Below are 17,335 nucleotides of genomic sequence, written 5' to 3'. Positions count from 1 at the left end.
ATTATTAATTTATTTATCTCATCTTCTAAACATCAAGCTTTTATCAGAAAGAAGTCAGTAGCTCTAAACTTTCTGAAAATCAAAGAAATCACATAAACTGATTGCAAAATATTCCAAGCTCCACCTAAAATATTTCTTATTTTGGAGATCCTAGGGTAAAGCCCCAAAATATGCATCTTCACGTGCACCTCAGGAGGCTCAGATATATATGGGTTCATAAATCACCATTGATGCAGATGAAGCCATCATTGTGCCACCTTCCCCACCAAAACCCTCACCAGAGTGTCTGAAGTATTATAGGTACTCAATGTATATTCATTAAATTAATGGACTAATGAATGCCCTGATGAACGTCAACATTGATTAATGTATTTGAAGAGATAAATCAAGCATGTAGAGGAATGTAGAAAAGGTTAGAGTGTATGCCCTCTTATGATTCCAGTATACCTTCTTCATAAAGCAAGAGAGTTATAGAAAAAATAATCTCATAATTCAACTAACAACTTTAAGAAGGAAGGAAAAAAATTGTCAAGAATGTCATTTATTTTATCCCTTAAAGCAGTTCATCTATATTTAGCATCTATAAAGCTAATGATTAAGAAAGTCACAATCATCACTTCATTCAGCAAATGTAATCTTGCTCCAAAATGAATGACCAATGCAAAAAATTATAATATTTAAAGCTATTCATCTTTTACCCAGATCAAGTAAACCACATAATTTAGCTACTCAGTTTTTTTTCTTTCTTTAAGGTTGAATATTACATTTTTAATGCCTAGAGTCCAAGGAAGAACCTTCCTCCAAGGCCTTAATCCCCTGAGGCACCACAACTGCATAAGACCCAGGGATTTTGCTGGATCATGTGCTATCAAGGGTACAGAGCTGCTAAGATCGGGGCTGTACAGTTACTTCCAGCTCAGAGACCAGGCAGAGCTGTCTTTCATCTTTAAAAGCAAGTGGCCCCTGGACTTTCCCCAGTAAGATCTGGGAGAAATACGCTACCTGATAGTTTTTAAATGTTTGCCTATTTCTCTCTCCTCTTTAGACTTTGATGGCATATGAGATAAAAAGGAACATGGGATTGTGCTAAAACTGCCTGTGGATGTAAGTGTCTGTTTTGTACTATAGATGTAGGACTCTACCCTCTTTCTTATGAGTAATATCTGTCAATTTGCTCTAAAAATATTTTAAATACCAAAGAAAGATTCAGAGGCAGAAGAATTCATGGATACCATACACTGGTGAAGTGGGTCATAGCATCAGAATCCAGCATGAGAGACAGGACAGAGATTATATGGAGAGGGCAAAGATGCAGCACACAAACCCTGACCATGTGAGCATGGAAGAGTGAAAATGCAGAGAATAACTAAGAGTGTAAACAGCAATATATTCTTAAAATAGACCTAACCTAGGAAATAGATAGAAAATGCCTAATATGTACCTTGACATCAGGAAAAATATACGGCGGAGTAAGGTGGAAGGATAAGAGATAGGAGTGGATGGAAGAGTGGAACAGAAAGCCTGTGGGGATCATACAGAGTACAGAAGATGTCGATCTATTTTCTAAGTCACTGGTGTATAAACTCGCAGTACAAAGGAAATATTTAAACTAGAACCCAGATAATTCAAAAGACAAAACCCTAGATGGGAGAGTTAAGGTATTTGGGATACAGTTCCTGCCTCATAGCTTATGCAACCTACATCTTGAGATTTTACTTCTCTGGGCCTCTGATTCTTCGTTTGTAATGTGAGGGGGCTTGACTAGATGTTTAACAGCCTACATGTATTGACCACTTATACATCAAGAACTTCCCTGTGGGCATTTGGTGCTCACACAAACCTTTTGGTGTATATTATTATTATTGCCATTTTAGAGATTAAATCATGAGACCCAAAGTGATTTCCCCAACATTATAAATTGGCAAAGCCATCGTCTCAACCTAGGCAGTCTGACTCCAGAGGCTGTGTCCTTCCCAGCCTCACTATGCTGCCATTCTAATCAATGCTCCCAGAGCAAACTGATAGAGAAGTAAATTCAAACAGGAATCAGTCATTGACAGCTAGGTAGGGAAGCCTCCCAGGGGATAAATAATAAGCTGAGGTTTTGTAGGCAAGATAAATACTAATTGTGAGGGATAACAAAAATAGAAAAGAAAATGTTGTGTGTAGAGGCAGAGAGACAAAGTTAGTTATGTGTGATGGCTGCAGCCAACCAGCTTGTCTACAGCTGAGGGGCAGATGTATGACCTAAGACTAAGAACAAACACACCTAAGATGGTAATTAGGACAGAGAAAATTCCAAAAACATTGCCATAAAGTATGTATTAAATAGTTAGAAGGAAAATAAGACCCATAAAGAGACATGATCATTTTATTTCAATAACTGAAGGCTAGCTGTCATTCATAGAAATAAGTTAACATTATTGTGAGTATCTGTAGAGACAAATCAGAAACAATGGGTGACTATTTCAAGGAGGCATAGTTCAGCTCAGAAGTAGCCAAGTAAACTATGTAGCAAGGGAACAGCCTGCTTTGGAAGTCAGTGACTCCTTAAAATTTGTCCTTGACTATGGAGGTTGGACAATACTTCCTACATTGCTATAAAGAGGTTCACAGAATTGTATGCAAGTTGAGTTAGATTTTTTATCTTTTTTATAAAATAAAAATAATTTGATATAAAAGTTTTAGCATTTATTTGATCTCCCAATCAGACCACAGATCTTCTCACAGATAATGATGAAAGTTCTTAGAGCATTATGCAGGCAACGGAGATTGAGGCCTGGGCCAAAAGGGTGGAGATCTCAGCCCACGTCTCATAATGCTCAAGCCTCATAATGCTCTGAGGTTAATTCTATTCTTAATCTCAGATTCCCACGCACTCATGACAAGGGAAACCCCAATATGTGAGCCATTCCAAAGTCTTCGCAATTGATCATGGGTAAATAGAATCTGAATACTTTTAAGAAAAGTAAAATACTTATCTACATCTGAACAAGCATTATTTGAGTTATTTATACGAGAGAATGGGTACATCACTTTTTATTTGTTTTGTTTGTTTTTCTGAATCAGATTTGTATAAGGTGTTAGCAAAGATAAGTGATTTTTAAGAACTATCACTGTCATGTGAGTAAGCAAATAGTTTAATCTTTTTGAGCTTCATTTTCTTCTTCCATAAAATGAGAGTATTTAAGGATATAAGTTCTAAGTCACATTTTGATTTTACAGTATGAACATTCTAGGCAAATGGGAATACAGAGAATGGAAATAACTTCCAAAAGTAAAAATAAATAATTTCAGGTATCTTTGAATTGGGGTATGTCACGATTCATGTTCCTTGATGCTTCCATATACCCTGATCTATGTACTTAATGTGTATTACATATTTTTTCAGACCAGTATTGTCAGCTTTTTAAAGAAATGCAAACTGAGTTTCTCTAGGGTCATTTCACTTTTGTCAAATCCTGTCTCCTCTCAATTTCAGGTTACCTAAGTCTAATTCCACTGAGCAATGAAGAGACAGAACCAGAGCGTGATTACCGAGTTCATCCTTACAGGCTTCTCAAACCTGGGGGATCTGCAGCTCCTTCTCTTCTTTATCTTCCTTTTAGTCTACCTGACCACTCTGATGGCCAATGCCACCATCATGACGGTCATTCGCCTGGACAGGGCTTTGCACACTCCTATGTACTTCTTCCTCTTTGTCCTTTCATGCTCTGAAACGTGCTACACTTTGGTCATTGTACCCAAAATGCTAACCAACCTGCTATCCGCAATTCCAACTATTTCTTTCTCTGGGTGTGCAGTCCAGCTTTATTTCTTTGTGGGCTTGGCTTGTACCAACTGTTTTCTCATTGCTGTGATGGGCTATGATCGTTATGTTGCCATCTGCAACCCTCTTAACTACACACTCATTGTCAGCCGAGCCACCTGCATGCAGCTGATTCTAGCCTCCAGCTTTTGTGGCTTCCTGATCTCTGTGATTGTCAATATCCTGGTGTTCAGTGTGCCCTTCTGTGCCTCCAATAGGATCAATCACTTTTTCTGTGACATTTCCGCTGTCATAAAACTGGGCTGCACAGATACCAACCTGAAGGAGATGGTCATCTTTTTCCTCAGCATTCTGGTATTGCTGGTTCCCCTTGTGTTGATATTCATCTCCTATGTCTTCATAGTTTCCACCATCCTCAAGATCTCCTCGGTGGAAGGACAGCGTAAAGCCTTCGCCACCTGTGCTTCGCACCTCACAGTGGTCATTGTCCACTATGGCTGTGCTTCCTTTATCTACTTGAGGCCCACATCCCTGTACTCTTCAGATAAGGACCGGCTCGTGGCAGTGACTTATACTGTGATTACCCCACTACTTAACCCTCTTGTCTACACACTGAGAAATAAAGAAGTAAAGATGGCTCTGAGAAAGGTTCTGAGTAGATACTCATATTCCAAAACTGTATAAGTGGGCTGATATGGCAGTAAATTATATTCATAAAAGTTTCCTAGATAGAACTTCAGTTCTATAAACATATTTGTCCTTTTCTTAAGACTCCTTGACAGAAAAAAAAAAGAAAGAAAGAAGGACTTTAGGTGACCTTGATTGTTTGTATTGAAAATTTCTTTTTCAAATTAGCCTATATCCAGTGCAAAAGTTATACCAATTGGTCTCCAGAAAATTATATGAACGTTGAAACTTTCAAGAATGCAAGCTACATTGTTTTTATGCATTGCAAATATTTGTTTTGTCAGATCAACCCTACAAGTGCTGCATTATCTTTTTTAGAATTCCTAGACTGTTAATACTCCTTTTATGATGAATATTTTCTAGAAATAATTTACTGCAGTTATTTTTTATTAAACATATATACATACACATACATATCTGTGTGTACATATGAGAAAGTATATATATATGTGTGTGTGTGTATAAAGTTTAACCCATTTCCTGTTTACAAAAAAAAAAAAAGTGGAGTTCTGTGCCAATACAGTATTCTCAGGGCAAACAGGAAATGGGTTAAAGCAATGATTTAATCTTTTTGAGCCTCATTTTCTTCTTCCATAAGACAACAATATTAGATAAGATGAGCTTTACATCACATTTTGATTTTACAGTATAAACCTTCTATATACATAGTAATATAAATAATAGAAATAACTTACAAAAATAAAGATAAATTACTTCAGATATCTTTGAATTGGGATAGGTCACTATTCATATCTCCTGATCCTTCCCTATCCCTGGATCTACATAGATAGATAGATAGACAGATAGATAGATAGATGAATAGATAGATAGATAGATAGATAGATAGATATAAAGAAATATATGCAGTAAATTATTTCTAAATAATAAACATAAATTTACTTCTGGAAAATGAGGGGGTGGTGATTAAAGTTCTAAGAGGTCGATGATAGAATAGAAAACACAGACTTTGAAGTCACAAAGACCTGGGTTTTAATTTTTGTTTACTCTTAAACATAAAACTGAAAATAGTAGAAACTATCTTAATTTGAGAGTATGTTTGAAAATTTATAATAATGATAAAATAGAGGAAATTTTCCCATTAATATCATTAATGAGACAACAGTGCCCACTATCTCTGCTTCTACTGAATATTTTTATTAGCGATATTTCTTAATATAAGGAAAACACACAAAAGAGCAGTTGCTGCTTGTAACAGAAATTACATAATAATGTTGCCAATTGCTTTCTTTTTTTTGGAGATGGCGTTTCATTCCTTTCACCTAGGCTGCAGTGCAATGACATGTTCTCAGCTCACTGCAACCTCCACCTCCCGGATTCAAGCGGTTATCCTGCCTCAGGCTCCCGAGTAGCTGGGATTACAGCCAACCGCCACTACACCCAGATAATTTTTGTATTTTTAGTAGAGATGAGGTTTCACCATGTTGGCCTGGCTGGTCTCGAACTCCTGACCTCAGATGATCCACCTGCAGTGGCCTCCCAACATGTTGGGATTACAGGCATGAGCCACTACACCTGGCCACTGATTGTTTTCTTTGCTGTTCAGAACCTATGTAGTTTGATGTAGTCCCAGTTTCTTATTTTTGCTTTTGTTGTGTTTACTTTTGATATCATATCTAAAATACCACTGCCATAGCCAATGTCAGGGAACTTGTCCCTTGTGTTTTCTTCTAGAAATTTTACAGTTTAAGCCTTTAATTAAATCTGACATTTAAGCCTTTAATCAATTTTGAGTTGATTTTTTGTGTATGGTATAAAAGTCTGGTTTCATTCTTCTGCATTTGGAGATCCCATATTCCTAGCACCATTTATTGAAGCAACTGTCCTTTTCCCATTGTGTATCCTTTGCACCTTGACAAAGATCAATTAACCATAGATGCATGAATTTATTTCTGAGCTCTCTCTTGTGTTTCAATGATCAATGTGTCTGCTTTTATGGCAGAACCACACAGTTTTGACTACTGTAGCTTTATAATATAAATGGAAATCAGAAAGAGTGATTCTTCCAGCTTTGTTCTTTTGGCTGAAGATTTCTTTAGCTATTTAGAACATGTTCTGATTCCATATGAATTTTAGAGTGCTGTTTCTATTTCTGTGAAAAATGCTGTTGGAATTTTGATACAAGTTTCATGAATCTGTGGATCACTTTGGGCTATATGGACATTTTGACAATATTAATTAATCCAGTACATGAGTATAGTATATCTTCCCATTTATTTTGTCTTCCTCAATTTTTCCATCAATGTTTTATAGATTTCAGTTTATAGATTTTTAATCTCCTTAAATTTATTTTTAAATATTACCTTCTTCTTACGGCATTTTTAAATTTTTTTTCCAATAGTTTGCTGTAAGTATATAGAAATGCAACTAATTTCTTTTTTTCTTAATTTTAGATAAATGTAGTACATGTGCAATCTTGTTACATGAGTATATATACTGTGTAATGCTGAGCTTTGGAGTACAGATCCCATCACCGAGCTAGTGAGCATAGTACTACTGCATAGGTAGTTTTTCAACCCATGACACCCTTTTTCACTTCCCCCTCTAGTAGTTTGCAGTGAATATTGTTCCTACGTTATGTCCATGTGTGTTCAATATTTTAGCTACCGCTTATAACTGGAAACATGCAGTATTTGGTTTTCTGTTCCTGAATTAATTTGCTTAGGATTATAGCCTCTAGCCGCATCTATGTTGGTGCAAAGGCCATCTCTCATGCAAAGGATATTATTTCTTTTATGGCTGCATAGTATTCTATGGTGTATATGTACATTTTCTTTATCCAATTCAATATTGATAGGATTCTAGGTTTAGTCCATGTCTTTGCTATTGTGAATAGCATGGCAGTGACCATACAAGTGCATGAGTCTTCGATAGAATGATTTGTGTATGTTAATTTTGTACCTTGCAACTTTACTGAGTTCATTTTACAGTATTAATAGTTTAATGAAGTTTTTATTTTTTAGATATATTACTATGTAATTTTCAAACAGAAGTAATTTTACTTCTTTATTTCTGATTTGGATGACATTTATTTCCTTTCTTTCCCTAATTGCTCTGGCTAAGACTTTCAGTACTATGTTGAGTAGAACTGATGAGCATAGACATCCTTGTCTTGTTCCAGATCTTAGAAGAAAAGCTTTTTTATTATGGAGTATAAGGTTAGCTGTGAGCTTACCACATATGACCTATATCATACTAAGGTACATTTCTTCTATCCTTAATTTGTTAAGGACACAGAAAAAGAAATAATCAACAAGATGAAAAGGCAACCTACAGAAGGAGAAAAAATATTTGTAAACCGTACAGCTGATAAAGGGTTAATATCCAAAATACATAAGGAACTCATATTGCTCAATAGAAATAAAAATAAATAACCTCATTTAAAAATGGTTAAAAGATCTGAGTAGACATATTTTTCCAAAGAAGACAAACAAAATGGCCAAAAGGTATATGAAAAGGTGTTCAACTTGACTAATCAAGGAAATGCAGATGACCACAATCATATGTTCCCTCATGCCTATGAGAATGGCTCTTGTTAAAAAATCAAAAGATAACTAGTGTTGGAAAGAATGCAAAGAAAAAAAAGGGAACCCTTGTACATTGTTAGTGGGAAAGTAAATTGGTACAGCCATTGCAGAAAACAGTATAGAATGTACTCAAACAATTAAAAATAAAACCACCATATGATCTAGCAGTTCCACTTCCGAGTATGTATCCGATGAAAATAAAATCACTATCTCAAAGAGAGATATGAATTCCCATGTTCATTTCAGCATTATTTACAATAGTTAAGATATGAAACAACCAAATGTCCTTCAACAGTCAAAGGGCTAAGGTAAATGTGGTATATATATGTTTTTTACAGTGGAATATTATTCAGCCTTTAAAAAGAAGGAAATGCTGCCATTTACAACATGGATGAAACTAGAGGACATTTTGCTAAGTACAATAAATCAGACACAGAAAGTTAAATACCTCATGATCTAACATATATGTGGAATCTAAAATATTCAAACTTAAAAGAGCAGAGAGTAGCAGGGTGGTTGCCAGAGGCAAGAAGGTGGGGGACATGAGAACATTTTGGTCAAAGTGTACAAACTTTCAGTTATAAGATGAAAAGTTTTAGGTACTTAGTGTACAGAATGTTGACTATGGTCAATAACATATTTTATGCTTGAAAGTTGTTGAGAGATTAGGTATTCTCACCACACACACATGAAAAAAAGGTAACTATGTGAGGTGACAGATATATTAATTAGCTTGATTGTGCCAATTATTGAACAACGTATTTGTATATCAAAACTTCACATTGTATATAAAATATATATATATATAATTTCTGTCAATTACACCTTAATACATAGATAAACAGTACAGTGACACAAAAATGAAATTCTATGAGAATATGCAGGTAAATATAAGAATTTAAAATGAAATGTATTTACACAATTGCCTTATGCAAAATTGTGACACAAAAATAAATTCTATTTCTGTATGTCAACAGAAAGAATTACTATGCCTAAGGGTATGAAATATGAAAATACAAGAAGTCAAAGAGAACAAACGTTATCTTAAAGAAGAGCAAGTCTAAGTCAAATACCACATATTCTCACTTGTAAGCGAGAGCTAAGCAATAGGCAAACATGTTAATCAAAAGACATCTTTAATAGAGTGAAAATGAAATTTGCAAAGTCACATAAGATATTTGAAGTACACGTAACCAATAAAGTATTGATATTCTTGTTATATACAACATTTTGAATCAATAATAAAAACAAATATCGCTATTTACTTAGTACACAAAATATTGAACAAGACTTTCAAGGAAGAGGAAATTCAAGTGGCTAGTAAACATGAAAATGTGCTCAATGTCATTAATATCATGCAAAGGCATGTCTAATTATACATAGTTACCAGAATTTCTCAAATAAAAATGAATTACAGTATCAAACGTTGTTACAGATGAGGAGCAACTGGAATTTCTATACAATGCTGGCATTAGTGTAAATTTATACAGCCACTTTGAAAAACTATTTGACAGAGTCTAGTATACTAGAACATGTGTAGACCTTCATTTACTTTTTGCTGTGTAACAAACCACATCCAAACACAATGGGTTAAAAAGTCCTTGCTTGTCTTTTTGTGACTGCTGTATTCACTTAGGAAAAGAGAAGTTGTTTAATGAGTGCAGTTTCTGATTTGCAAGATGAAAAAGTTCTGGAGATCTATTTTACAATAATATGAATATGCTTGACACTACTGAACTTTAAACTTAAAATGGTTGAGATGTTAAATTTTACATTGTTTGGTTTTTAACAACATTTTTAAAACTTTTTATTTGCTTTTGTGTCTGCAAGTCAACTTAAGGATCTAAGGTGGGCTTAGAATAGTGGCTCTCCTTCAAGCTGCATGTCTCTTGGGTTTGACCCCTTTTGGTAGATTGGGGTTAGATTTGTATGAGCTATATTCATGCTAGAGCCTAAATTAAAAGAACACAAGTTACTTGGGAAAAAAAGCTCTTTTCATGGTGATAGCAGAAAAAAAATCCCAATAAAAAGCCCAAAGTTCAGGGGTAGGAAATTATACACTGCCTCCCACAAGAGAAACTGCAAAGTCATATAGCGAAGGACATAGAAAGGAATAAAGAACTGTTGCTTAAAATTTAATCTACAGCAGTAGGCTGTGACTCAGCGGTTTCACTGTTAATGGATACCAAATAAATTGAGTCATATGTTACTTTAAAGAGTACAAGTATGTTCTTAGCACCACTTTCCACTATAGCCCAAATCTGGAAATAATCTAAGTAGCCATTAAAGTTAGAACAAATAAATTGAAGAACATTCATATTGTTTATTGTTGTACAACACTGAAAATGTGCTATTACATTTAATAACAGGAGTAAATCTCACCAACATTATTTAAGTGAAAGAAAACTAAACAAAAACCTTATATATTCTGTAATTCCACTGATAAATTTCAAAAACTGAAAAAAAAATATATGATCATAGAAGTTCAGAATAATGGTGTCTCGGGCAAGAAAGTGGTTAATGTTCTACTTCTAAATCTCATTGTGGGTTTGTGTGTATCACTTTGTGAATCCAGGTATAGACTTTAATTTGTGTACTTTTGTATATGTAGGTTGCACAATAATAAAAGGTTCTTAAAATTTAGGAAAGAATCAGATTGATAGGCTAAGTTAAAAATACAAGGGCAAAGGAATAATGGACAGTTTCTACTATCTGGATATAAATTGTTAGTTTAATACACAAAATACAATTGTTTTTCTTATTATTTTATATTCCATAAATACATTAAAACTCCATGAGGACAAGAACTGTATCTCATTTATCTTTATATCTTTGAAATGATCAGAATAGTCTAAGTCACAGAGTAGTTATTCAGTAAGCACATATTTAATACAATTTTTAACATTCTGTTTATAGCAAAATTATCTAATAAATGAATCAATAAATACATTGCTACAATGATTTTGATTACTTTTATAATTGGTTATCATGTGTCAGTTACTTTCTATTTTGAAAAATGAATTTATACCAATTTCCATTTGTATGCTGGCATTAGGCATTTCTCCCTGCTATTTTTCACAACCTGCTCTCAAACTAAAACACGCTGGGGGCCTGGCTGTGAGCCATCTTGTCCACAGCCCAGAGACAGAATTGAACTTCAGAGATCTGACACTTAAAATGAATTACTTACTTCCTCCTCTCCTCTCCTTTTTAACTATTTCCATTTCAGGCTGATACTTACTATCCTGACTGCACAGGAGAAAGAATATAGAGGATGTGCAGGAGAAAAATTGAGAAAAAGAGGGGTATTTGGCTTTCACCCTTTAAGCTCTTCTTGAAGAGATGCCTGTAGAGCAAAGAAGCGAGATAGAACTCTGAAATTCAGACCGTGAGAAGGAAGAACAAGCAAAGATGTGAAGGAACACCAGGCATAATTTTAAAAGAAGGAACTATTGAGAAGAGAAGAGAAAAATAAGGTGGGTGGTATGAAAACCTCAGGTGATTTTGAAATGCTCTTTGAAGCAAAATAACAGAAGTTGAAGTTATTCAGTTCAAGGGCTGCAAATCCACGCTCTTGCACCTGTTTGACAAGAGGGAGAAGAAATATGGGTAAATGGGCTGGGATGTTTGGAAAGATGTTACAATAAATCCTCATGTCTTGTCATGTGTCATCTCGAACTCCCAAGGCCCTGTAGAGGTTGGAGAGTGGGAATTGTGCTGGGGAAGGTCTGGACAGTCTTCATCCAGTGTAATGATTCACATAAACCAGAGATCTGTGTGGGCTGAGGCTAGATAAATAAACCTATGCTTTTCATTTAGGCTATAAATCTGATATTTTAAGGTGTAGTACAGCCACATTGTTTCATAGTACTTCTTCCATTGTACTCAGATATCCAATAATTACTTAGGGTTTCGTTAATATAGCCAACACGTCTCCATTAGAAATTACATTCCTTGCATGTTTTATATCTGTGAACAACATGGCTTTTATATATTTATATTGTCTATTGAATTAACTAGCATGAAATTTGCTATTTAATTTTTGGTCAAAAAATTGGTTAAATAAATTGGGCCTCAAGGAATATGTTTCTATGTAATGATTCCTCCTAAATTCACCTTGTTAGTATATTAATACTTTACCTTTGCTCTAATTCATTAATATATTTACCTAATATATTTATTCTTGCCTTAATAGTACCTATTTTGAAGCATCTCAAATCCTGTCTGGAATGAGATATGTTCATACAACTTAGGACTCTTTAAGTTGTAAATAACAGACAATCCAATTCAAACTGGCATTAGCGAACAATAAATCTATTGGCCCACATAAGCTGAGAAGTCTAATACTATGATGGTTTCAAGTTCAGCTTCATTCAAAGTTCAGACTATTATCTGGATGCATCTCATAGCTCTGCTTCTTGTGATTTGGTTCTATTTTTAGCCTAAACACAGTGGTCTCGACATTTTCAGCTCCTAAAATCTAGTCAAGAGGAAGAAAGAATTTGTTTCTATAGGTGTTAAAACAAGCATCATGAGATGGATTTTTTTTTGTTCCTGATTGTCCACAGTTGGAGCATACGCATATCCTGAACCTAATATTACAGTAAAGAAACTCCAATATCCTGACCACCTAACTGAATTAGTGCAGGGCACCTATTCCTCTCTGAAACTTTAGGATAAAGAAATTAGATGCGACTGGGGACAAAACAAACCAAAATAAAATTGGGCCACTATTACAATAAGTAGTAGGAGTGAAATTTGGGAATAAATAACAAAAACCAAATGTCCAGCATTTCAGTATATTAAATGCCACTCTTCTTATCGGTAACCTTTTTGCTCTTGGTATCATTATAGATTATTGGTGAGCTCTCACTATGCACCAGTGTATTGTTAGAGGTCCTCAACATCCATTGACATAGGGATAGAAAGTGATATTGACATTCTATTAATTAGGTGGCTGGCAAGATGACCAAATAGGAACAGCTCCAGTCTGCAGCTCCCAGCTAGATCAATGCAGAGGGCAGGTGATTTCTGCATTGCCAACTGAGGTAACTGGTTCATCTCATGGGCACTGGTTAGACAGTGGGTGCAGCCCACGGAGGGTGAGCTGAAGTAAGGTGGTGTGATGCCTCACCTGGGAAGTTCAAGGGGTCAGGAAACTCCCTCCCCTAGCCAAGGGAAGTCATGAGGAGCTGTGCTGTGAGGGAGGGTGCATTCCAGCCCAGATACAATGCTTTTCCCACGATCTTCACAACGCATAGACCAGGAGATTCCCTCAGGCACCTACACCACGAGGGCCCTAGGTTTCAAGCACAAAACTTAGTGGTTGGGCAGACACAAAGCTAGCTTCAGGAGTTTTTTCATAACCCAGTGGCACATGGAATGCCAGTGAGACAGAACTGTTCACTCCCCTGGAAAGGGAGCTGAAGCCAGGGAGCCAAGTGATCTAGCTCAGTGGATCCCACATGCATGGAGCCCAGCAAGCCAATTTCCACTGGCTTGAAATTCTCGCTGCCAGCACAGCAGTCTGAAGTCGACCTGGGACACCTGAGCTTGGATTGGGGGAGGAGCACCCACCATTACGGAAACTTGAGTAGGTGGTCTTCCCCTCACAGTGTATATAAAGCCACAAGAAGTTCAAACTGGGTGGACCCCACTGCAGCTCAGCAAAGCTGCTGTAGTCAGACTGCCTCTCTATATTTATCCTGTCTGAGCAGGGCACCTCTGAAAGAAAGGCAGCAACCCCAGTCAGGGGCTTATAGATAAAACTCCTATTTCCCTGGGACAGAGCACCAGGATGAAAGGGTGGCTGTGGGTACAGCTTCAGGAGACTTAAATGTTCCTGTCTGCCTGCTCTGAAGAAAGCAGCAGATCTCCCAGAACAGTGCTTGAGCTCTGCTAAGGGACAGAATGCCTCCTCCTTTGCCTCCTGACTAGAAGACCTCCCAGCAGGGGTTGACAGACATCTCATATAGGAGAGCTCTGCCTGGCATCTGGCAGGTGCCCCTCTGGGACGAAGCTTCCAGAGAGAGGAAAAGGCAACAATCTTTGCTGTTCTGCAGCCTCCACTGGTGATACCCAAGCAAACCGGGTCCGGAGTGAACCTCTAGCAAATTCCAGCAGACCTGAAGCAGAGGGGCCTGACCATTAGAAGGAGAACTAACAAACAGAAAGGAATAGCACCAATGTCAGCAGAAAGGACATCCACACAAAAACCCTATCTGTAGGTCACCAAGATCTAAGACCAAACGAAGATGAGAAAAAAACACTGCCAAAAAGGCTGAAAATTCCAAAAACCAGAATGCCTCTTCTCCTCCAAAGGATCACAACTCTTCACCAGCAAGGGAACAAAACTAGATGGAGAATGAGTTTGACGAATTGACAGAAGTAGTCTTCAGAAGGTGGCTACTAACAAACTTCTCCGAGCTAAAGGAGCATGTTCTAACCCAATGCAAGGAAGCTAAGAAGCTTGAAAGCAAGTTAGAAGAATTGCTAATTAGAATAACAAGTTTAGAGAAGAACATAAATGACCTGATGGAGCTGAAAACACAGCATGAAAACTTTGTAAACCATACACAAGTATCAATAGCCAAATCCATCAAGTGGAAGAAAGGATATCAGAAATAGTTAAGATCAACTTCATGAAATAAAGCATGAAGACAAGTTTAGAGAAAAAAAGAATAAAAAGGAACAAAGAAAGCCTCCAAGAAATATGGGACTATGTGAAAAGACCAAACCTACATTTGATTCGGGTACTTGAAAGTGACAGGGAGAGTGGAACCAAGTTGGAAAATACTTTCAGGATATTATCCAGGAGAACTTCCCCAACCTAGCAAGAAAGGCCAACATTCAAATTCAGTGCTGCTCTAGAAGAGCCACCCCTAGACCCACAACAGATTCACCAAGGTTGAAATGAAGAAAAAATGTTAAGGGCAGCCAGAGAGAAAGGTAGGGTTACCCACAAAGGGAAGCCCATAAGACTAACAGCAGATCTCTGCAGAAACCCTACAAGCCAGAAGAGAGTGGGAGCCAATATTCAACATCCACGAAGAAAAGAACTTTCAACCTAGAATTTCACATCCAGCCAAACTAAGTTTTATGAGCAAAGGGGAAATAAAATCCTTTACAGGCAGGCAAATGCTGAGCGATTTTGTCACCACCAGGCCTGCCTTACAAGAGCTCCAGGAAAAAGCATTAAATATGGAAAGGAAAAACCAGTACAAGGCATGGCAAAAACATACCAAATTGTAAGAACCATCAACACTGCATCAACTAATGGGCAAAATAATGTTAGCATCATAATGACAGGATCAAATCCACACATAACAATATTAACATTACATGTAAACAGGCTAAGTACCCCAAATAAAAGACATAGACCAGCAAATTGAATAAAGGCAAAAACATACCAAATTGTAAGAACCATCAACACTGTGAAGAAACTACATCAACTAATGGGCAAAATAATGTTAGCATCTTAATGACAGGATCAAATTCACACATAACAATATTAACATTACATGTAAACAGGCTAAGTACCCCAAATAAAAGACATAGACCAGCAAATTGAATAAAGAGTCAAGATCCATGCTGTGCTGTATTCAGGAGACCCATCTAACATACAGAGACACACATATGCTCAAAATAAAGGGATGGAGGAAGATTTACCAAGCAGATGGAAAGCAAAAAAAGCAGGGGTTGCAATCCTAATTTCTGATAAAACAGACTTAAACCAACAAAGCTAAAAAAAAGACAAAGAAGGACATTGCATAATGGTAAAGGGATCAATGCAACTACAAGAGCTAACTATCCTAAATACATATGCACCTAATACAGAAGCACCCAGATTCATAAAGCAAGCTATTAGAGACCTACAAAAAGACTTAGAGTCCCACACAATAATAGTGGGAGACTTTAACACCACTGTCAATATTAGACAGATCAATGATACAGAAACAAGAATATTCGGGACTTGAACTCAGCTCCTGACCAAGCGGACCTAATAGACATCTACAGAACTCTCCACTCCAAATCAACAGAATATACAATCTTCGCAACACCACATCACACTTATCCTAAAATTGATCCCATAATTGGAAGTAAAACACTCCTCAGCAAATGCAAAAGAACAAAAATCATAACAGTCTCTCAGACCACAGTGCAATCAAAATAGAACTCAGGATTAAGAAACTCACTCAAAACCACACAACTACAAGAAAATTGAACAACCTGCTCCTGAATGACTACTGAGCAAATAATGAAATTAAGGCAGAAATAAATAAGTTCTTTGAAACCAGTGAGAACAAAGACACAACAACCAGAACCTCTGGGACAAAGCTTAAACAGTGTTTAGAGGGAAATTTATAGCACTAAATGCCCACAGGAGAAAGCAGGAAAGATCTAAAATTGACACCCTAACATCATAATTAAAAGAACTAGACAAGAAAGAGAAAACAGATTCAAAACTAGTGGAAGACAAAAAAATAACTAAGATCAGAGCAGAACTGAAGGAGATAGGGACACAAAAAATCCTTCCAAAACATCAATGAATAAAGGAGCTGGTTTTAGAAAAGATTAACAAAATAGTCAACTAGCCACACTAATAAATAATAAAAGAGAGGAGAATCAAATAGACACAATAAAACATGATAGAGAGGAGATCCCCACTGATCCCACAGAAATACACACTACCATCAGAGAATACTATAAACACCTCTAAGTAAATAAACTAGAAAATCTGGAAGAAATGGGTAAATTCCTGGACCCATACACCCTCCAAAGACTAAACCGGGAAGAAGTGGAATCCCTGAATAGACCAATAACAAGTTCTGAAATTGAGGCAGTAATTAATAGCCTACCAACCAAACAAAGCCCAGGACCAGACAAATTCACAGCCCAATTCTATCAGAGGTACAAAGAGAAGCTGAAAGCATTCCTTCTGAAGCTATTCCAAACAACAGAAAAAGAGGGACTCCTCTCTAACTCATATAACGAGGCATCATCTTGATACCAAACCTGGCAGAGACACAAGAAAAGAAGATTTCAGGCCAATATCCCTGATGAACATCAACGCGAAAATCTTCAGTAAAATACTGGCAAACTGAATCCAGCAGCACATCCAAAAGTTTATCCCCCAAAATGAAATCAGCTACATCACTGGGTTGCAAGGCTGGTTTAACATAGGCAAATCAATAAACGTAATCCATCACATAAACAGAACCAATGACAAAAAACACATGATTGTCTCAATAGATGCAGAAAAAGGCCTTCAGTAAAATTCCACAATGCTTCATGCTAAAAACTCTCAATAAACTAGATACTAATGAAACGTATC

At 36.5% G+C, this 17,335-nt stretch overlaps 1 protein-coding gene across 1 annotated transcript; it reads left to right on the top strand.

Moving 5' to 3' along the window:
* Nucleotides 1-3,508: 3,508 nt before the first annotated feature.
* LOC105715541 (olfactory receptor 10T2-like) lies at nt 3,509-4,453 on the top strand. The gene has a single exon (XM_012449965.2). It carries the CDS (start codon nt 3,509-3,511, stop codon nt 4,451-4,453), a length of 945 nt encoding a protein of 314 aa, XP_012305388.2.
* Nucleotides 4,454-17,335: the final 12,882 nt, after the last annotated feature.

The sequence above is a fragment of the Aotus nancymaae genome, unplaced genomic scaffold (genome assembly GCF_030222135.1).
Source record: "Aotus nancymaae isolate 86718 unplaced genomic scaffold, 86718_ANA_hifiasm-v0.15.2.pri h1tg000108l, whole genome shotgun sequence".
NCBI lineage: Eukaryota > Metazoa > Chordata > Mammalia > Primates > Aotidae > Aotus > Aotus nancymaae.
This window is presented reverse-complemented; position numbering and strand designations above follow the sequence as displayed.

What these genes read in the sequence shown, in the direction of transcription:
- LOC105715541 (XM_012449965.2), top strand. Translation starts at nt 3,509, where the DNA reads ATGAAGAGACAGAACCAGAGCGTGATTACCGAGTTCATCCTTACAGGC.